Source organism: Erinaceus europaeus, chromosome 15 (assembly GCF_950295315.1).
Source record: "Erinaceus europaeus chromosome 15, mEriEur2.1, whole genome shotgun sequence".
Classification (NCBI taxonomy): domain Eukaryota; kingdom Metazoa; phylum Chordata; class Mammalia; order Eulipotyphla; family Erinaceidae; genus Erinaceus; species Erinaceus europaeus.
The window spans coordinates 21,946,770-21,968,631 of NC_080176.1; the positions used below are offsets into that span (position 1 = coordinate 21,946,770).

Here is a 21,862-nt window from a genome sequence, read left to right on the forward strand (position 1 = left end):
AAAATGAACCAAGAGCTGGGCCAGATAGACAGATGACTGGCTAGAGAAGCTATGGTATCTACACTCCATGGAATATTACTCTGCTATCAAAAAAGGTGATACTGTGTCCTTTGGAAGCAAAATGGATGGAACTGGAGGTGATGGTGCTTGGTGAAATAAGAAAAGAGAAGAAAGAACAACTAGGTGGGTTCACTTATCTGTGGAATCTAGAGATCTGATTCCCATGAACTTGCCAAAAAGAAACAAACAATCGTGAGCAAACTATTTCTAAGACTTTGTGAGAACTCCGGTGTTTCTCTATTCCCTTTGGGAGGTGAGAGGCTGGGGGCACAGAACTCTGATGGTGGGTGTGGTGTGGAACTAGATACCCTGTTATCTGACAAGCTTGTGACTTAAAAATTAACACAAATAAAAAATGGGACAGGGGACTGGCAGTGGAACACCCGCTGATGTGCACACCTTACCATGCACAAAGACCCGGGTTCAAGCCCTTGGTCCCCACCTGCTTTGTGAGTGATGAAGCGGGGCTGCAGGTGTCTGTCTATCTCCCTATTTCCCCCTTCCCTCTCAATGTCTCTCCGTCTCTATCCAATAAATAAAGATAATTAAAAAATTAGAAAAATAAGAACTTTAAAAAAACAAAGCCAAACAAAACACAGAATACTACCCTGCATTAAACAGAACACTACCCTGCATTAAACAGAACACTACCCTGCATTGAACAGGAAGAGCCAGTGTTGTGTCCTTTGGGGCACAGCAAATGAGGCCGGAGGCGGTTCTGCTGTACCATAAGGGACTAGGAACAGACTGCTGAGGACTGTGGCGGCCGCCACTGAGGGTGGGGACACAGGACTCAGGTGGGGGCTGCCGGGAGGCTCTGTACCCCGGAAGCTTCCAGCCAGGGAACCCACCGCTCAGCACACATCACACCTGTGGTGCTGGGAGGGTGTATGTGAGGCTCCCGTCTGCACCCAGGTGGGGGGGGGGCAGGGGCAAGGTGAGGGGGCTCTGCAGAGGTACTTCACTACCCGTGAAGCTTTCCCCCTGAAGGTGGGGACCAGGGGCTTGAACCTGGGACCTTGTGCACTGTAATGTGTGTGCTTAACCAGGTGCGCCACTGCCTGGGCCCCTCTCTTTCCCTCTTCTTCTGTGTTGTCTACCCCTCTCTCTCTTTCCTCTCTTCCCGTCGCTGGCCAACCATGAAGAAGGCTGGGGTCCGCCCCCCCCCCCCCCCCGCCCACGCACTGCCTGTGCCAGAGCTGAGCTGGGCTGGGAGGTGGTCTGTTTGTCCTCTCTCATAATAATCACTGATTTTTTTGGGAGTAGGGCGGTAGCGCAGTGGGTTAAGCGAACATGGCGCGAAGCGCAAGGAACGCTGTAAAGATCCAGGTTCGAGCCCCTGGCTCCCCACCTGCAGGGGAGTCACTTCACAGGCGGTGAAGCAGGTCTGCAGGTGTCTATCTTTCTCTCCCCCTCTCTGTCTTCCCCTCCTCTCTCCATTTCTCTCTGTCCTATCCAACAACGATGACAACAACAATAGCAATAATAACTACAACAATAAAAAATAAGGGAAACAACAGGGAAAATAAACAATAAATTAAAAAAAAATAATCACTAATTTTTTGAGGGGAAGGGGTAGCCCCGGGAGACGCTCTAGGGACGGCTGGGGGCCACTTCTGCCCCTGTTTTCCTGGGCCTCTCACTTGTGATGCCTGCCCTGTCCCCCCATCACTGCAGCTCTGTTCATGCCTGTCCGACCCGGCCCTTCACCGACCACGCCCCCAAACAAGCCCGTAGCCGGTCATGCCCCCAAACTCAACACGCCCTCCACTAGCCAGCCACGCACTAGCCATACCCATCCCGCGTCCCCCGCCACGCCCGACACTAGCCACACCCACACCCAGCCACATCACCACACAACCCGCAACCACTCCCCTTAACAGCCACGCCCCTCGCTAACCACACCCATCCCGCTATCTCGCCCCTTACCAGTCACGCCCCCACGAGGCACACCACTCGCAACCACATCCCCAGAAGCCACGCCCACACACAACACGCCCCATCAACCTGCCCACTAGCCACACCCACCAAACGATCACGCTTCTCACCAACCACACCCACCGCGGCCACGCCCCTCACCGGCTGTAGCTGGGGATGGTGCCCAAGTCCAGGTCATGGTCAGTGAAGGGGTCAACGCGGGCGCACAGCCACTCATGCCGCTCCTGGTACATGGTGTCGCGCACGTGCACCACGTCGTCGCACCGCAGCGACAGCGAGCAGGCGTCCTGCTGGCCCGCGATGTTCAGGTTCAGCCGGATGTAGAAGGAGTCCCCCGAGGTGATCAGACCGCTCTCTATGTCCTTCAGCAGCTTCCGGTAGCCTGGGGGCAGAGGGCAGCTGGCACCCTGGGGTGGGGGCGGTGGGCACACTGGGGTGGGGCAAAGGGCACCCTGGGGTGGGGGCAGAGGGCACCCTGGGGTGGGGGCAGAGGTCAGCGGACAGTGCTTGAGGCCCTGGCTGCTGAGTCCCTGCTGGACAGGCACCTGTACCCACTTGGCCTCCGCCTGGCTCTGGCTGTTGGGAAGCTCAGAGCCTCCTACTGGCACCAACCTTGGTGTTTGTCTGCCTTCCACCTCCTGTGACAGTTCTCCAACCCCTACCCCCCCACCCCCGCCCTGTGGCCCCAGCCCTCACCCTCTGGGTTGGCCTTGTAGTGCAGTGTGACAGGGCCGCTGCACCTCTGGATGGTCCAGTGCACCTCCTCCTTGGTGCACGAGTCCAGGGGGACGCTCTGCCGCTCCCCCTGCACGCAGCCCTCTAGCTGGAGGAGATCCCATGAGCTTGGCCTCTCCCTGGCCCCCGAGGCCCTGCCCTCCCTAGGGGCGGCTGGGTCCCCTCACCAGCAGCAGCTGCAGGCCCTCACGCAGTCCAGCCCTCTCAGCGTTGGAGCCGGGCCTGACAGTATGCAGGAAGGTGCCACGAGCGTTGCCGCCCACCAGGGAGAGCTGGGAGAGGAGGCCATCCCCACTCAACGTGACCTGCTGCACTGGCCCTGCACCCCGAGCCTGTCCCAGCGATGTCACCGACGGCCGGAAGGGCCTGTGGGGGACAGGCCAATGTTAGGGGCTCTGGGGTGCGCCTACCGCCTCAAGCCAGCACCCACCTAACCTGGGGCTCCCACCTCTGCACATACCAGGGCCCTGCACCCACAGCCCTGACCCCACACCTGGGTATTGCACCCACAGCCCTGAACCACACATGGGTCCTGCACCCACACCCCTGCACCCCACACCTGGCCCCTGCACCCACTCACCCTGACCCTTGCACCTCAGAGTCTTGTGTCCCACATTCCTGCATGCAGACCCCTGACCCCCACACCAGGCTGACTCAGTTTCCCCCTTACAGGGAGAGCACCCCTACCTGGTGCCAGGTCCCAGATACGTGACCCCCACCCCAGGCTGATTCTCTGTGAGACAGAGAAGGGAGGCCCCACAGCACGGCTCATCTGCACAGCCCCGACCTGGGGCTGGGGCTCACAGCCGGGGCCTTCACATGCTGTCCCTCTGTGTGGCCCTCGAGGCCCCGGGTGCTGACTGTCTCCAGGGTGTGACCCAGGCGCCCCGTACCTCTCCAGTGAGAACTTGCGGAACATGAGGTTGACCTGCTCCAGGTCGTAGGCATCCAGGCCCTCGGACTGGTGGGAGGACGAGGACGAGTGCACGGATGGCGGCCCGAAGGAGCAGTGTTCGTGGCTGTCGTCTGGGGTCAGGGGTCAGGGGTCAGGGGCCCAGCAGGGAGAGCCCTCACACCTGCCCTCCCTGCATGGGGCCTCCCAGGGAGGAAGCTCTGAGACCCCTGGAGATCCCCTTTTTGGCATAGGGGAGTCTCAGTGACTGGCTGCTCAGCCAGTGGGTGGGGGCAGCGTCTGGACCACCGAGCCCTCTCCCTCTCCCTGCCCCAGCCTGGGCCTCAGGGCCCCGGGCTCTGTGGATACCCCTGGGGGGTCTCCTGGGTGGGTGGGTGGGGAAACCACACTGCAGAGCTCCTTGGCAGGGCCCCTTCCAGAACCCTCTCAGCCTGCAGTCAACACCCACTAGGTGCTAACCTCGCTGAGGGCCCCAGTGAGGGCCAGGAGTGCCACTCCTTGTCAACTATCAGGGTCCCTGCGGGCAGGGCTGATTGGGCTGCAGGGGGACGGGGTGCCTGGGAGCTAGGGAGGGGCCCCCACTGGCACTCCTGGGACTCTTGCTGGGCTGCCCCCAGTCCCCTGCTCTGCATAGAGACCCCTGGTCTCCTCTCTGGTTGTCAGCATAGAAATATCTGGGCCTCACACCAGCTGCTGGGGGCTGCGGTCCAGCCCCCTTGCTCCTTGCCCCATGGCTGTCCTGGGGTCCTGGGGGGGGTTGCACTTTCCCGTGGGAGCCACCTCACTCTCCCACTCAGTCATCCAGGATGGTTGTGGGGGAGGGGGAGGAGGAGGGAGAGTGGCCCCTGGCCCACCCCAGGCCACACCCTCAGGCCTGAGCACATGCCTTCAGCTCACTGTGCCCTCATCCAGCCTGGATCTGGGACCCCTGGGGGTGTTCATGGTATTTCTGACAAGCGTCATCATGGCCATGGGGCAGGGATGCTGGGAGTGCCATCATGGGCGTGTGTGTGTGTGTGTGTGTGTGTGTGTGTGTGTGTGTGTGGTGTACTGGACCCCATGCACCCCGCAAACCCAGGACAGCTTGCTCTGAGGGTACTCTCCCCCCGGCCTCCTGTCTACCCATCTGCTGGGGGGTGTGCCCCCCAAGGTGGCCCACTGAGTGGTGCAGGCCAGGCAAGGGACCTCCAATCTGGGGTACCCACCATCCAGGTCCAAGGCATCAAACCCGCTGCTATCATTATCTTCTTCCAGGGTGCTGTAAGACATGGTGTGTGCATGTGTAGGGGTAACAAGGGGGGTGCTTCTGGAATGTTCCTGCTGCCCTAGGAACCTCAGTTCTGGGAGGGAGGATGGACAGGTCTGCAGGCTGTTGTGTGTTCAGGCCCAGAGAGGCTCAGCCTGGTGGAGTGCCTCCCTGCACGTCTCAGCCGCCACAGGCCCAGGCTCTATCCCCAGCACCTCCAGCCAGAGCTGGGCAGGGCTCTGGTCCCTCTTGCTCACTCTTTTATTCATAATAAGCCAGTTTCCACACATCATGGGGACAGCATGGTGCACGGGGCTCAGGGAACTTGTGGCCGCTTGGGCTTCTCCCTCTGGTCTGTGAAGCATTTACAGCAAAGGTAACAGGGTCCAGGGGGTGTTCATGGGGCCTAGCGGGTGGCCAAGGGGCCTAGGGTTGACTTCAGGGCCTAGGGGGTTGCTACGGGGCCCAGTGGGTGGTCATGGGCCTAGGGGGTAGCTTCAGGGTCTAGAGGTGGCCACAGGGCCCAGGGGGTGGTCACAGGCCCGGGTGGTGGACACACTGCCATTGGTGGGCTTGGAAGCAGCTGAGCTGGTGGATACAGGATGTGCAGCCCGAGGCCCTGGGTTCCGTACCCAGCACTGCGTGTGCCAGAGGGGTACCTGGCTTCTACCCTGTCTTGCATGGATGCCCCTCCTCCAGGGCCCCAACACCAGACATCTCCCTTGTGATGGACATCTCCCTATGGGCACAGGGGCCTGCCAGGTGTGTCTACTTGCCGAAGACACGGGAAGCCTGACTCCCTGTGACGTAGGCACAGAGGGCCTGCCACCTAGCAGCTGGCTTCTTCAGCTGGCCTAGGACCCCAACCCCTGCTCCCCACCTGCGGAGGGGGGCATCTTCCTTGCAGCGCCGGACGATGGAGTCATTCCCGGGGGGCTCGGCTGTGATGGACATGATGCTGGAACGGCTCCGGGGGGGCAGCTGCAGACATGTGGGGGTGGGGTGAGTCGGGTCACCCTGGGGTCTCAGAGCTGGAGCACCTGCCCTGGGCCTCCCTCTGTGGGGGTGGGGCTGGGGCCTGGGCATCCCCTTCAGAGGGACAGCAGCTGGAGGTGACCCTGGAACCACCCCCTCCCCATCCCCTGGCCCCCGAGCCCCTGCAGGCCGGCAGCTGTCCTTCCTGCTCACAGCACTGGCCCCCGTCACCCCACAACCCCCCAGCAGGTTTGGAGCTGCCTCCCTCCCCCAGCTCTTGGCTCCATCCCAGGCCTTCTGCGGGGCTTGGAGACATGGGAGCTGACAGCTGGGCCTGCGAGGCTCTGTGCCTGGGGGGGGGGTGGAGTGCATGGGGGACCCTGGGTGGGGGGAGGTCCTGGTCCTGGCCTCAGGCTTGCGCTCCTCCAGGGCTCTGGCAGCGTTCCCAGAAGCGATAGGTCCCAAGCAGGAATGGGGTTGGGAAAGGAGGCATCCTGAGGGGGCTCCAGGCCTGCCTGCAGCCCAGCTCAGGGCAGGGGTGAGGGTATGTGGGGGGCAGCTCTGAGCTGGGAGGGGCCCAAGGCTTACCATCTTGGAGAAAGAGTTGGTGATGGGCAGGGACCTGGAGGAGCTGGGGCTGCCATCTGTGCCATCCTCCTCTTGTCCCTTGGCTGTCCTCGTGGGGGTTGGGGGATTGGGGGCACAGGTAGACAGAGCAGGGGTGGGGGAGCGGGATAGGGAGAAAAGAACTGAGAGCTGCAGGCAGGGCTCTCCTGCTGGGTGTGGGGGGCCTGCACCTCCTCCCAGCAGGGTGGGCTCCAGCTCTGTTTTCCAGCATGACCCTGTCCCAGCCAGGTCCTGGCCCAGGTGGCCTCAGGGCGCGGTCAGTGCCATCTGTCCCCAAGGACACAGGCAACATTCCCTGCTGGTCTTTCTCCTCAGCTGCAGGAGTTTGGGGGGGGGGGTTGGGACCCAGCGGTGGGCTCCATCCTCTCCCTGCTCTGCCTCCTGACCTCTAGCACAGATGGGATGTCCCTGCCCTGGGAAGGGTGGAGCCCACAGACCTGGGGCCCGTCCAGCTCAGAATGGCCATGCCCATGTCCCTGGGTCCTCCACTCCATTCTCAGGGGCCCTTCCTCAGACCAGGTCCAACAGCTGGACCTGCGCCCTGCACCTGTCTTCCATTCTCAGTGCCCAGAGCCACCATCTACCACGTGAAGCTGCTGAGCTCTAGAAGCTTCTCTGTGGACCTGGCTGTGCCCCAGAGTGTGGTCAGGAGAAAGGACATGGATTTCATCTGGATACTGTGTCTCAGGGGGCTTGTGGTGTGTCCACAGCTGGGAGGACCTGGTGGGGTGCTGGCCCCCTACTCAGCAGACCCTCAGGGATGGGTAGGGTGACACCTCCCTGAGGATAGTAAGCAGAGTCATCATCTGGACACTGACCACCTGGAGGTCATCTGTTCTGAGAGGTCACTTACCGGGCAAGTCATCTGTCTGCTTCAGGCTGATGGGGGATCTGGCCCTCTTCAGCTGTGAGGGGGGAGACCCAGAAATGTCAGCCCAGCTAGGGACGTGCCACCTCATCACCAGTGTAGCAAGGTCCAGGACACCCAGGTCCTGCGGCTCCTGGGCCAGAGAAGGGCAGGGCCTGGCGAGCCTCTGATCCCAGCACAGTCTGGCACAAGGGGGCAGGGCCTTCAGGGGAATGAGGTGGGTGACTCGGGCTGGAAGGGCCCCGGGGACCTGATGACTGATCCTGGTCTTCCAGCTCCAGGTGTGAAAGTGGGGTGGGCAGAGGACGGGCAGGCTCCAGGGGCGGGCCTTTCTCATGCAAGATGGCCACTTTCATCCATCCATCATCCACCATCCACTATCTACACATCCACTTGTCCACCCATCCACCACCCACTGTCCACTCATCCATCCATCTATCTACCATCCACCATCCACCCACCCATCCTTCCAATCATCCATCCACATATCCACCATCCAATCATCCATCCATCATCCACCCATCCAACCATCCATCCATCCATCTACCATCCATCCATCCATCTACCCATCCACCACCCATCCATTCATCCATCCATCTACCCATCCACCATCCATCCATCCACCATCAACCATCCAACCATCCATCCACCATCCACCCAGTATTCACCAATCCATCCATCTATCCAGCATCAACCACCAGTCTGTCCTCCATCATTGACGCCCCATCCATTCATCCACCCACCAATCCAACAACCCACATATGCATTCATCCTTCACCCACCCGTCCAGCCCCATCCACCATTGCGGCCCGATACATTTATCTCAGTATGCCCTTAGGCCCAGTAGCTCCGCCCAAGCCCCCATCCACAACCAAGTAGCCCTACCCCTGTAGCCACGCCTCTGCCTCCACCCCGCCCCCAGCACAGTAGCCCCGCCCATATCATAGGAGTCCTGCTCCCACAGCTCCGCCCACACCCATTAGACACGCCCCACAGTTCCAGTTCCGCCCACATCCAGTAGCTCTATCCCAAGCCTCAGCCCCGCCCATACGCAATAGCCCGCCCCGCCCCGCCCACCTGGATGCCCTTGAGGTTCATCCTGCGCTTGTGCGGCTGGTAGGCCAGGAAGTAGCGGCTGTCCTCGGGTGAGTCTTCGGACGTGGAGGAGTCGTCGGCCTCCTGCCCATTGGCGCGGGGGCTGGAGTCCCCGAAGGTCTGCGAGATGATGGTGATCGGCAGGTTGCGGGGCAGGCTCTGCGGGCCAGTGGGCAGTGCAGTCAGCCGGCAGCAGTGCCTGGGCCCAGGGTTGGCTCAGGGTGCCCGAGACTCAGGGTGCTGGTCTGTGCCTGTGCCCCTGGGGCCAAAGCTCAGTCAGCTGGGCCTGTTCCTGCCTGCTGGACTGGGGTGGGGTGGGGGGGCGTGTGAAGGGTGCTGGATGGGTGGTGGGGGGAGGCTCAGCTGCCCGTGGGGTGGGGGTCCCGCTGCAGTGTGGGGGACTTGAAGGGTGGGGCAGGAGCCAGAGGGGGCCCTCTGCTGGGGGACTGGGGTAGAGACCCTGTGCTGGTCTGGGTGGGGGTGAGGGGGTAACTTAGGGGGTAGGGGTCCTGTGCTGGGCGGGGGTCTTGTGCTGGGTGGGGGGTTCCTTTGCTGGGTGGGGTCTTGTGCTGAGTGGGGGCCCTGTGCTGGGTGGGGGCCCTGTGCTGGGTGGGCCTGTTGCTGGGTGGGCCTGTTGCTGGGTGGGGCCCTGTGCTGGGGGTCCCAGGGGTCCAGGCACCTGGTCCAGGCCGCTGTCCCTGCAGCGCCGGCGCAGCTTGCTCTCCAGCGTGGCGATGCAGGCCTCCCTCCGCACCATCTCGATGCGCATCTCGTCGTTCTTCTCCTCCAGCTCGCGGATCTGCTTGCGGTACTTGTCCTTCTCGATGAGGCACTGGGAGTACTGCGTCTGCGCCTCGTCACGCGAGTGGAAGGCCTGGGGGCGGTGACATGGCAGGTTGGTGGGAGGGGGCGGTGATGGCCGGGCACTCACTGCTGGCATGTGCCCGGCTGGAACTGAATTTGGAATAGAAAGGATGGAGGCGGCAGGGACCCCGGGATGTCCCCAGCCCTCTGGCCTCGTCCTTCTAAAAGACCTTGAGACTGGGTGGCCAGCTAAACGCACCTGCTGCCGTGGGCAAGGAGCCGGGTTTGACCCCCCCACCCCGTCCCCATCTACAGGGGGAGCTTCACGAGTGGTGAAGCGGGGCTGCAGGTGTCTCTCTCTATCTCACCTCCTTTCGCTTTCTCTCTGTCTCAAAAAGAAAAAATCAAGGAGAAGGAGGAGGAGGAGAAAAGAAGAAAAGACAAAGCAAAGGCTATCAGCAGGTCTCTCTCTCTCTGTCTCTCTCTCTCTCTCTCTTGCCTCCGGGGTTATCCTTGGGGTTTGGTGCTAGCATTTTTTTTAAGTAATGTAATAATGATCGACAAGAACATAGGGTAAGAGGGGTACATTCCCACACAATTCCCACCACCAGAGTTCCGCATCCCATCCCCTCCACTGGAAGCTTCCCTATTCTCTATCTTTCTGGGAGCATGGACCAAGGATCATTATGGGGTGCAGGTGGGAGTTCTGGCTTCAGTAATTGCTTCTCCACTGGACATGGGCGTTGGCAGGTGATCCAAGTTCCCAGCCTATTTCTATCTTTCCCTGGTGCCAGCATTTTGAACTGCTCCTGGAGGCCATTTTTCCCATTTTATTAGACAAGACAGAGAAATTCAAAGAGGAGGGGGAAGAGAGAGAAAGACTTGCAGACCTGCTACACCACCCATGAAATGTCCCCGCTGCAGGTGGGGAGCCAGGAGCTTGAACCTGGATCCTTGTGCTTTGTACTATGTGCACTTAACTGGGTGCACCCCCCCCCGTCCTTTTTTATTATGTATAACAGAGGAAAGTGGAAGGAGAGGGGGAGATAGACACCTGCAGCTTTGCTTCACCACTCTGGAAGTGTCCCTTCTGCAGCTGGGGACTGGGGGCTTGAACCCCGTGCACAGTGATGTGTGTGCTCAGCCAGTCATGCCCCGCCCAGCCCCTGGGACCATGTGGGACTGAGCTGGCTGCAGCCCCCGGACTCTGAGCTGGGCCTCCTGCCACTGTTTGAGGGGGTGTCTGGGACAAGGCTGCCTGCTATTTCCCGCAGAGGGGGCACTGGCAGGGCTGTGGGAGGACAAGGGGCCGTCACAGTGGCCGTGTGCATGGGGCCCTACCTGGTCACGCTCACGCTCCACCTCCTCCAGCTGCAGCATGACCGTGGTCATGCGGTGCTTGTACATCTCACAGTCCTTCCCCAACGTTGAGCACTTGAGCTCCAAGTCCTCCTTCTCCTCCAGGTACTGTGGGAGGGGCTCGGCGTCAGGGCCGGGGGCACCATAGAGAGGGGCTGGTGGACGTGGGCGAGGACTGGGGTAGGGCTTGCTCACAGCAGCTCCTTTGCCAAGGGGCCAGCTTGGGGCAAACAGACTTGTGCCCCTGCCCCCTGCCCACCTTATCAAGCAGCTCCTGGGCCTACCGCACCTTCTCCAGCCTTGAGACCCCCTGCCCTGAGCCCACCCCTGTGGCCCTGGCCCCTGCCCTGACCCCCATCCTCGTGCCTCACCCCCTGCCCTGACCCCCACCTCCATGCCCCTGACTTGCCCCCACCCCATGCCCCTGCCCCCTGCCCACCTTGTCACGCAGCTCCTCGGCCTGCCGCACTTCCTCCTGCAGGTGGAAGATCTTGTCCACCAGCTCCTGCCGGTCCTCCAGGGCCTCCTTGCGGTCATGCTCCAGGATGTCCAGGATGGCCTTGTCGGGGTCGGGTAGGCTGCGCTTCCCGGCCTGGGGGGCACAAGGCAGGACTGCAGCCCCCCGGCTCTGTGCCCCCCAGCACCCCTACCTGGATGATGGATAGGGCACAGGGGGCATAGGGCAAAGCTGCCTTGTTGGGGTTGGGCAGACTGTGCTTCCCAGCCTGGGGGCCATAGTGCAGGGGGGCATTAACAGTACCCTCAGGGTAACTCTGCCCGGGCTCCTTAATCCAGGGTTTCACCACCTGGAGAGACAACCCCCCTGATCCCCGTCTTCTCAGGGGGCAACAGAGGGACAGCTGATCTGCCTTCAAGATGTGGCTCCCTGATTAGACCCAGGGCAGCCCTTCATCTTGGGGGGCTGGGGGAGGGAGCACCCTGGGGAAAGGTCTGAGGCCCTGACTCTATCTGGGCCCTGCACTCTGGGACTTGCTCCCTCCGGAGCCACCAATGCCGTGGGCTCAGTGTTTCAGTGAACTGAAACCCAGGAGCCAGAGCTCCCCTCAGACTGCCCGCTGGGGGCTGAGGGTACTGAGCTCAGACTGTCCTCTGAGGCCCTGGAGGTGGGGGGTACTGAGCTCAGACTGTCCCCCAGGGCCCTGAGTAGGGTACTGAGCTCAGACTGTCCTCTGGGGTCCTTGGGGCGGGGAGTACTGAGCCCATTCTGCCCGCTGGGGCCCCTAGGGGGAGCAGCCTCAGGGCTCCAGGCCTGCTGGTCTGGCCTGATGCCACAGAGCAGAGTGAGGCCCTGCTCTAGGCTGCACCCCAGGAGGGCGACTGAGGAGTTGGGTCCTGAGGGGGGAGGTCTGTGTGCCCCGCACCCCACCCCCAGCTCTTGGCAGCCCTGACACTCCTGAGCGTAGCCCCTCCGCTCTGTGCCCCCCAACACCCCCACCTGGATGACAGACTGCAGCTCCTGGATCTTGGTCTTAAGTATCTCATTCTCCCGTTCCAGCTCCAGCACCTGCTCCCTCTTGGGTCGGCTCTCGATGTCGTTCTTGAGTTTCAGGGACTGGTTCCTCTCCAGCTTGCACTCCTCCTCCATCTTGTTTAGGCGGTGCTTCAGCTGGTCGATCTGAAACGCAGAGGGGACCCCGAGCCGAGCCGTGACCCCAACCTCCCTCTGGTGGGGGCAGGGCCAGGCTCACAGCCGCCTCCTCCCAGGGGGTTTTGAGGGGGCCGCATGCAGGGGGAGGGAGGGGTAATGTGATGGTCATGCCTAAGGACTGTCATGCCCCCCATGCCACCACGAGCCCAAGGTGAACAAGGCTCTGGGTGAAAAACAAGGTGGCGGGGGTCGGGGAGTCCCCCAAGTGACCTCTGTGGGTGGACCCTGACGGTCAGGAGGGGAGACACCCAGGGCTGTGGCTCATCTGGCCACTGCTTCCTTCTCATAAAAACAGATAGAATTTTCTCCCCCCCCCCTTTTTTTTTTTCCTCCAGGGTTATTGCTGGGCTTGGTGCCTGCACCATGAATCCACCGCTCCTGGAGGCCATTTTTCCCCCTTTTTGTTTCCCTAGTTGTTGCAGCCTCGTTGTGGTTATTATTGCCATTGTTGATGTTGCTTTGTTGTTGGATAGGACAGAGAGAAATGGAGAGAGGAGGGGAAGACAGAGAGAGAGGGGGAGAGAAAGATAGACACCTGCAGACCTGTTTCACCGCCTGTGAAGTGACCCCCCTGCAGGTGGGGAGCCGGGGGCTCGAACCGGGATTCTTACGCTGGTCCTTGTGCTTTGTGCCATGTGCGCTTAACCCGCTGCGCTACCGCCTCACCCCCCAGATAGAACTTTTTTTGAGAAAGAGGTTTCCTTTTTTTTTTTTTTTTTTTGTAATCAGAAGATACAGAGAGAAAGACCAGAGTCCTGCTCAGCTCTGACTGGTGGTGGTGCTGGGGATTGAACCTGGGACCTCAGAGACTCAGGCAGGAGAGTCTTTCTGCTGAATCATTTACTGTCTCCCCAAGCCTGAGAAGTTTTTTTAAATAAAAAATTTTATTATTTTAAAAATTTATTTTATTATTTATAAAATTATTATTATTTTTTACCAGAGCACTGCTCAACTCTGGCTTTTGGTGGTGTGAGGGATTGAACCTGAGACCTCAGAGCCTCTGGCATGAGAGTCTCTTTACATAATCATTAAGCTTCCTGCCTCTGCCCTGGAGAACTTATTTTTTTCAGGTTTGATATTTATTATTTATTTTTTAAATTATCTTTATTTGATAGAGACAGTCAGAAATCAAGAGGAAGGGGGAGACAGAGAGGGAGAGAGACAGAGAGACACCTGCAGCCCCACTTCACCACTCGCAAAGCTTTCCCCCTGCAGGTGGGGACCGGGGCCTCGAACCTGGGTGCTTGTACATTGCAACATGTGTTGCTCAACCAGTTGCACCACCACCAGGCCCCGAGGACTTTTTTTTAAAAAAGTACAGAAAACCCCTCTTGCTCATGCAAAAAAAAAAAGAAAAAATTGTCTTCAGAGCCTGGGAGACCAAGCTGGGTGGGCACAGATGCCGCCCTAGCACGTGGGCATGGGGCCATTCACTGGGCCCAGCACTGCCAGAGACACGGGTGCCATCAGACCCTGCAGCCCTGGGGTGCCGGGCTCCTTACCCTGGACCACTTGGGGCTCAGGCAGCAGCGCCAGGGCCAGGAAGGGGGGGTCACTCCCAGGTTTTGGAGCCTGTCTCCTTGACTAGAGGCCTGGTTGCCGCCCAGCACTGAACCAACTCTGACCGGTGCTCAGCACAGCGCTGCCGGGTCCTCGGGGCGTCGGCTCCTTGCCCAGGGTCCCACGGGCCTCCTGTCCACCCTGGGTCAGTGTGGACTGGCCCACGGCCCACGTCTGGAGGTGGTCCCTTTCCAGCCTCCCCTTCTAGCCTGGTGCAGCGGCCCAGCCCTGGTCCTCTTGCAAATGATGGCCCTGACATGCCTGGCTGGCTGTGCCGCTGCTCACGGGCCGCTTGGTGGTGCCTGCAACCCACTCCCTGGCGCCCGTGTTTCTGGTCAGGACGGGAGCTCTGAGGGCTGGGCCCAAGTCTCCTGCTCTCTCCTGGGGGCCCTGGGGATGGCGACACTCCACCAACAAAAGCCAGGGCCTGGTGGGTCCTCCCAGCTGCAGGGAGTGGGGGCTGGGAGTGGGGTGGGGGGGGCTCTCTGTGTGACTTGGCTGCTGGGCTGTGACACACTCCTGGCTCTCAGGAGCCAGCTGTCACTTGACCTCAGGTGCTCAGGGGCATGTGCCTCCTGGAAGGGCAGCCCCGAGGGATAAGTGCCAGCCAGGGTCCCCCCATCCCCAGGCTGGGCAGGTGTGGGTGCAGGAAGTATGTGCCCGTGCTTGGTGGAGGGTCCTTAGGGTTCTTGAGGCCGCTCAGGGCTGTGCATGTGCAGAGCGGCATCTGCCAGCCTGGGTGCCTGGCCCCCGTCCCCATGGGCCCTGCTAACTCATTCCCCTGGGCTCTGGGTCTGTAGTCCCCCTGTCCCCGGGCCCTGTGACCCCTGCCCCCCCTGAGCCTTGTGTCCCCATCCCCCGCCACTGCTAGGCCCTCCATCCCTGTCCCATCATCATCCCTGTACCCCATCCCCTGGGCCCATGCCCCCTGTGCCCACCCTCTGTCCCCATATCCCACATTCCTGTCCCCCCATCCCTGTCCCCTGTCCCTGTCTCCCCTAGGCCCTGCACCCCCATCCCTGTCCCCTGTCCCATCCCCCTGTCCCCTGTTCCTGTCCCCCTAGGCCCTGCACCCCCATCCCTGTCCCCTGTCCCATCCCCCTGTCCCCTGTTCCTGTCTCCCCTAGGCCCTGCACCCCCATCCCTGTCCCCCGTCCCGTCCCCCTGTCCCCTGTTCCTGTCTCTCCTAGGCCCTGCATCCCCATCCCTGTCCCCTGCCCCACACCTCAAGCTGCAGGTCCCGGCTGCGCATGACGGCCATGTTCTTCTCCTCGCTGAGCTGTGCATAGCGCAGAGCCAGCGTGTAGTTGTCGTCCTTGACCTTGGCCAGCTCCTCGCTGTGGCCGGCCCGCTCCTCCTTCATCCGGTAGTAGCGCTCCTGGAAGGTGAGCAGCTCCACGCGGGCCAGCGTCAGCTGCTTCTTCTCGTCCTCCAGCTGCCGCGCCTTGGCCAGCAGCTCACAGCGCTGCAGGTCCTTGGCCTTCATCTGCTGCTGCAGCTTCACCACCTCGTTCATCAGGAAGTGTGTCAGGCCCTCGTGGCCCTCCTCCACTGTGCGGGGCGGGCGTCAGCCAGGTGGCGGGGTGGACCCCACGCCACCCAGGGGCCCATTCACGGGAGGCTGGACAGACACTGAGCCACCCAGGGGCCCATCCATATGCATCCGGGCAGACCCCACACCACCCAGAGGCCTGTCCACAGGCCGGCTGGCCGCCACAGTCAGAGGGGAACTCAGCACTGAGAAGCGCACAGCCACGCAGGCACAGGGGCCATGGAGCCAAGATGGCGCAGAAGGTCTAGGGGTGGGGGCAGGAGCCAGGCGTGGGGGCAGAGAGCCACAGAGCCAAGATGGTGCTGAAGGCCATGACGGGGCCACAAAGGCCAAGTGTGGGAGTCAGGGGCTTGGTGGGGGGGGGGCAGAAAGCCCCACAGTTAGATGGCAGGTGCTAGGTGTGGGGGGTAAGGGAGGGTCCCAGTGTGGAGGGGTAGAGGGTCTGGAGTGGGGAGTGGGCAGGGGGACAGGCAGCTGACAGAGCCCCAGGGCCCAGCCCAGGGCACACGGGCACCAGGCATGTCCCCACCCCCGAGCCCGCTGGACTGGTCCCAGGCCCCACTCACCCACGATGGTGGAGAAGCGGCGGGTGGGCTCCTTGCCCGTCACCAGCTTGTACAGCTCGGGGTAGTAGAACTCCAGGCTCTCCAGGAAGACCACGTAGCCACGCTGCCCCTTGGTGTGCAAGATGTCCAGCAGGCGGCCTGGGGGGCGGTGTGGTGAGGATGGGGAGTCCCCCAAAACCAGGAGAACCCACTCAGCACGGAGCCACCGGCGGCCACAGCCCCAAGAAGCCTTGAACTTGAGCAGCGGACCACAACCAGGCAGCCAGGGCCTGGAGGTTACCATGTGCAGGGACCTGGGTTCGAGGCCCTGCTCCCCCACACCACCCTCCCACACACCCGGGAAGGGGAGCTTCATGAGGCAGGGCTGTAGGTGTTTCCCTCTCCATCCCCTTTCAATTTCTTTAAAAAAATTGTTTACTCATTTTTATTATTTTGTTTGTTTGCCTCCAGGGCTGTCACTGGGACTCAGTGCTGGTGTTATGAATCCACTGCTCGTGGCGGCCATCTTTTCTATTTTATTGGCTAGGACAGAGAGAAATGGAGAGAGGAGGGGGAGGCAGAGAGGGAGAGAGACAGACACCTGCAGACCTGCTTCACCGCTCATGAAGCGACCCCCTGCAGGTGGGGAGTGGGGGCTTGAACCCAGGTCCTCACGCATGGTAGCAGGTGCACTTAAGCAAGATGCGCCACTGCCCGGCCTCCTTCCCAAATTCTGTCTTTATCAAAAGGAAGAAAGAGATAGAAAAGCCACCAGGAGTGATGGATTTGTCACACAGACACCAAACTTAGGCAATAACCTTGGTGACAAAAAAGAATAAAGTTAAAACTGATGAAGCCCCTGCAGGGGGGTCACTTCCCAGGCAGTGAAGCAGGTCTGCAGGTGTCTGTCTTTCTCTCCCCCTCTCTGTCTTCCCCTCCTTTCTCCATTTCTCTCTGTCCTATCCAACAACAATGACATCAATAACAACAATAACTACAACAACAATAAAAAACAAGGGCAACAAAAAAGAAATAAAAAATATTAAAAAAAAACTGATGAAGAAGTGGAGATGGGGAGCCAGCCGGTCTGTGTGTGTGTGGAGGGGGGGAGCGACCAGCTGTGGACAGGAGAGGGGCACCAGGGCCACTCAGGAGACCTGGGGGGGCACCGGGCTACTCAGGGGACTGGGGGGGACTGGGGGGGGCACTGGGGCTACTCAGGGGACTGGGGGGCACCGGGGATACTCAGGGGACTGGGGGGGGCGCCGGGGCTACTCAGGGGACTGGGGGGGGCGCCGGGGCTACTCAGGGGACGGGGGGGGGCACCGGGGCTACTCAGGGGGCTGGGGGGGGCGCCGGGGCTACTCAGGAGACCTGGGGGGGCATCGGGGCTACTCAGGGGACTGGGGGTGGCACCGGGGCTACTCAGGGGACTGGGGGGGGGGCACCGGGGCTACTCAGGGGACTGGGGGGCACCAGGGCTACTTAGGAGACCTGCGAGGGGCATCGGGGCTACTCAGGGGACTGGGGGTGGGGCACTGGGGCTACTCAGGAGACCTGGGGGGGCACCAGGGCTACTCAGGGGACTGGGGGGGCACCGGGGCTACTCAGGGGACTGGGGGGGCACCGGGGCTACTCAGGGGACTGGGGGGGCACCGGGGCTACTCAAGGGACTGGGGGGGGCACCGGGGCTACTCAGGGGACTGGGGGGGCACCGGGGCTACTCAGGGGACTGGGGGGGGGCACCGGGGCTACTCAGGGGACTGGGGGGGCACCGGGGCTACTCAGGGGACTGGGGGGGGCACCGGGGCTACTCAGGGGACTGGGGGGGCACCGGGGCTACTCAGGGGACTGGGGGGGGCACCGGGACCACTCAGGGGACTGGGGGGGCACCGGGGCTACTCAGGGGACTGGGAGGGGGCACCGGGGCCACTCAGGGGACTGGGGCCACTCTGGGGCGAGCCCTGGCAGGAGGTCTGGGAGCCTCTGCATGGCGCATTGCCCTGCAGTCAGCGCTCCTTCAGCCTGCTGGTTGAGATGTGCCTCCCTGCGTCCAGGCTGCCCTTGCTCAGGGATGCAGCCCAGGTGAGTGGGGGGGGGGGGGCTGGAGCCCACGTTGGGAGGACTCTTGCTTTCTGCAGGCAGTCATGACCTCTGCCGCGTCTGCCAAGGGCCCATGGGACCTTGAGGGGACATAGCGGGGCGTGTGTCCCTCCTCAGCTCCCAGCCGGCGCCACTGCCAGGGGTGGGGGCTGTTCTGCACCTCTAGGCGGTAAACAGAGACAGCGGTGGTGGGTGTGGACACAACTCCCGAGCCAGTGGGTGAGGGGCTGCTGCTGCTGCGTTTGGAAGCCTGGTGGCCAGGGCTCTGGGGATGAGGGGGACGGGGAGGCCTCTAGCAGCTGTGATGGGATGTTGGGGACCTAGTGTGTCCCAGGGAACAGGCACAGGTGTGGCAGGTCACTGTGTAGGTTCCTGCCCTGGGGCCAGGCCTGACTCAAGCTGCACAGATCCCACTGGGCAACCTCACATCACAGCTGTCTGCAGGGGAGGGGGACAGGAGGACAGGCTGGGGGACGGTGGAGGTGGCCAGGCTGGGGTCTAGAGTAGGGCCCTCCCCCTGGTCCCGCACCCACCCACCTTTTTGGCTGATTCTGGGAAGGCAGTGTGTGTGTGGTGGTGGGTGGGGCCAGGCTGGGGCTGGGTGTCGGGGCCCTGCCCACCTGCACGATTAATCTTGGAGGGCAGCATGGGGGTGGTGAGCACCTCCTCCTCGTCCTGCTCGTCGATGACCCGGCACTGGCGCAGGTAGGGCGTGAGCTTGGCAGGGTTGATGTAGCGGCTCAGCATGTGCCGGTTGCTCTCCACGCTTTCCCACAGGGCGTCCTCCTCGTCCTTCAGCGTCTCCACGCTGTCCTCCATCTCGGGGCCCCCGCCTGCAGGGACACGGCTGAGAAGGGTGGTGGGGGGGCCGGGGCCAGGGGTCCTCCTGTGACCAAATGTGCCTCTCACACCAGCTCAAGGCATGAATCTGGGGAAGGGGTGCGGGGCCCGCACACAAGGTGCCAGCTGCAAGGCCCTGGGTTCGAGCCCCCAGCCACCACATGCCACACCACAGAGGGGACGCTTCATGAGTGCTATGGTATCTCTCCTTCTATCTCTGTCTCTCTCCCTTTGGAGAATGAAGACTCCCCAGGAAGAGGGGTCCTGCAGGTGCCAAGCCCCCAATTAGCCGTGACAGAGATCAGGATGGGGACAGCTGAGGCCTCCTGCCACAGGAAACAGGAGCCGGGTGCTGAGAAGCCACGCTGCTGAGCCTTTAGGAACTAAACGAGTGAGGAGGCAGGGTGGTGCCGCACGTAGTACTAAACTCAAGGACCTGTGCTAGGACCTGGGTTCGAGCCTTTGCTCCCCACCTGCTTGAACTGGGATCCTTTTGTCGGTCCTTGTGCTTTGTGCCACATGCGTTTAACCCGCTGCGCTACCGCCCGACTCCCACAGATTTTACTGTTATTATTTCAGAGAAGATAGAGTCTCTGTGAGTGAGTGAGTGCCAGACACTACTCCCATAACCTGGGAAGCAGGGGATGACCCGGGAGCCTCAGGCCCTGCAAGTCCTGCACTCTGCCAGTTAAACTATGCCCTCGGCCACACCCTGTCTGTCTCCCATAAGCTTCTCTGGTTTGGCCAAGTTCCACTCGTGTGGTGATGGCATGAAGCCTTCTCTCTTCTCTGCTTGCTTGTTCCTCTCCATTTTCTCCAGGCTTGTCTAAGCGCAGAGGGAAGGTCTCTCTCTCTCTCTCCTCTCTCTCTCTTTTTTTTCTTTCTTTCCCCTCCAGGGTTACAGAGTCAGTGCTGGCACTACGAATCCACTGCTCCTGGAGGTCATTTTCCCTATTTTTGTTGCCCTTGTTTAGAGATGTTGTTATTATTGCTGTTGTTATTGTTGGATAGGACAGAGAGAAATTGAGAGAGGACAGGAAGACAGAGAGAGAGAGATAGAGATAGATACCTGCAGACCTGCTTCGCTGCTTGTGAAGTGACCGGGGGCTCAAACTGAGATCCTTGAGCTGGTCCTTGCACTTGGCGCCATGTGCGCTTAACCCACTGCACCACTGCTCAGCCCCGAAGCTTCCCTATTCTTTATCCCTCTGGGAGTATGGACCAAAATTCTTTATGGGGAGTAGCATACTGGCTTCTATAATTGCTTCTCCACTGGACATGGGTGTTGGCTGGTGGATCCAAAACCCCATCCTGTCTCTCTTTCCCTAGTGGGGCAGGACCCTGGGGAGGAGAGGTTCCAGTACATATGGGTGAGGTCGTCTGACTTCCTATACTGCCAGAGTGGCCAGCACTGTGGGGCGATTGTCAACCCCGCCCCTGCCGTGGCTGTCACTGCCTGTATCTCCCATTCCTGCCACCAGGCGGCACGTGTGGGCTCTCGTTGTGGACGAGAGCCCACACGTGTCTGTCCCCTGTCCCCTGGTCCAGTGGCGCTGTCTGGGCTTGAACTGCAGGAGCCCCTCGGCTCTTCTGGCGGGGAGAGACTGCCTCCAGTTCTCTCTGCTGGCTTTCTGAGTTCTTGGAGGTGTGACTTGGACACCCCCACCCCCTTGATTTTGAAGTGAGTTCATTTATTTTCTCCTCTCTCACTAGAGCTCTTGGCACGGGGCTGAGGAATCACTGCTCACTGCAGGTTACGGAGACTTCCTTCTGTTTCTTGGCCCCCACATGTTTTCCACTTGAGACTCTGGGTTTGGGCCCACGGGGGCTCTGGTCCAGCTCCGAGCTTTGGGGGTGAGGTGAGGGTTCAGCTGCGGCCTTGCGCACGTGGCCAGTCCAGGTCACAATGCCAAGTCACGATAGCCATTCGTCTACCGCTGAGCGGCACCTCTGTCAAGAATCTGCCATGGATCCAAGTGCTTGTTCTCGGGCTCTCCACCCAACTCCACCCGATTCCATTGGGTTCCACCGGTTTCCACGCATCAGCCTGACTCACCAAGAGGAGCACCTATCCTGGCCTGCCTGCCCTTGTTGTAGATGTGTATGTGGTTTCAGAGCGACGTGTCTTCTCACTTTGTTCTTTCTGTACAGTTTTGGCTACTCAGAGCAAGAGCACTGTCCAATACTTCTTATTTTTTAAATTAGTATTCTCATTGTTTTTTTAAGTTTTTATTTATTTTAAACTTTCCTTTTTCTTTTAAATGATCTTACTATTTTATTATTATTTTTAAAATATTTATTAATTTCCCCTTTTGTTGCTCTTCTTGTTTTTTATTGTTATTGTACTTATTATTGTTATTAATGTTGTTGTTGTTGGATAGGGCAGATAGAAATGGAGAGAGGAGGGGAAGACAGAGAGGGGGAGAGAAAGAGAGACACCTGCAGACCTGCTTCACCACCTGTGAAATGACTCCCCTGCAGGTGGGGAGGCGGGGTAAAGCTTTTATTTATTTATTAATGAGAAAGATAGGGGAGAGAGAAAGAACCAGACATCACTCTGGTACATGTGCTGCTAGGGATTGAGCTCAGGACCTCATGCTTGAGAGTCTAATGCTTTGTGCACTGAGCCACCTCCTGGGCCACCTGTCCAATACTTTTTATTTTTTTGCCTCCAGGGTGATCGCTGGGGCTTGGTGACAACACTAGGAACCCACCACACCTGGCATCCATGTTTCCTGTTTTTTTTCTTTGATAGGACAGACAGAAATTGAGGGGGGGAGACACCTGCAGACCTGTTTCACTGCTCGTGAAGTATGCCCACTATGGGTGGGGAGCTGGGGCTCGAATCTTGTCCTTGTGCACTTAACTGAGTGCACCACCATCCGCCCCCTGCTTATTTTTATGTAATTTATGCTTAGGGGCTGGGCAGCAGCTCACCAGGTTAACTGCACATAGTACTTAGCACAAGGACCT

At 60.3% G+C, this 21,862-nt stretch overlaps 1 protein-coding gene across 2 annotated transcripts in view; it reads right to left on the bottom strand.

Annotated features, from left to right (window-relative positions):
* Positions 1-21,862, bottom strand: part of CARD11 (caspase recruitment domain family member 11) — a 58,343-nt gene that overhangs the window by 6,611 nt on the left and 29,870 nt on the right. For both annotated transcript variants that reach the window (XR_009545006.1, XM_007525061.2), the window contains exons 3-18: positions 18,670-18,882; positions 15,968-16,105; positions 15,075-15,400; positions 12,077-12,256; positions 11,060-11,212; positions 10,603-10,728; positions 9,137-9,331; positions 8,440-8,616; positions 7,348-7,399; positions 6,456-6,538; positions 5,773-5,873; positions 4,852-4,904; positions 3,627-3,759; positions 2,901-3,099; positions 2,695-2,821; positions 2,140-2,380 (exon numbers count right to left, since the gene is read on the bottom strand). Coding sequence is in view for 1 of the 2 variants with exons in the window: in XM_007525061.2 (XP_007525123.2) it covers positions 2,140-2,380; positions 2,695-2,821; positions 2,901-3,099; positions 3,627-3,759; positions 4,852-4,904; positions 5,773-5,873; positions 6,456-6,538; positions 7,348-7,399; positions 8,440-8,616; positions 9,137-9,331; positions 10,603-10,728; positions 11,060-11,212; positions 12,077-12,256; positions 15,075-15,400; positions 15,968-16,105; positions 18,670-18,882 (2,497 nt within the window). In the remaining variant the exon portion in view is untranslated. The remainder of the gene's footprint in view (positions 1-2,139; positions 2,381-2,694; positions 2,822-2,900; positions 3,100-3,626; positions 3,760-4,851; positions 4,905-5,772; positions 5,874-6,455; positions 6,539-7,347; positions 7,400-8,439; positions 8,617-9,136; positions 9,332-10,602; positions 10,729-11,059; positions 11,213-12,076; positions 12,257-15,074; positions 15,401-15,967; positions 16,106-18,669; positions 18,883-21,862) is intronic.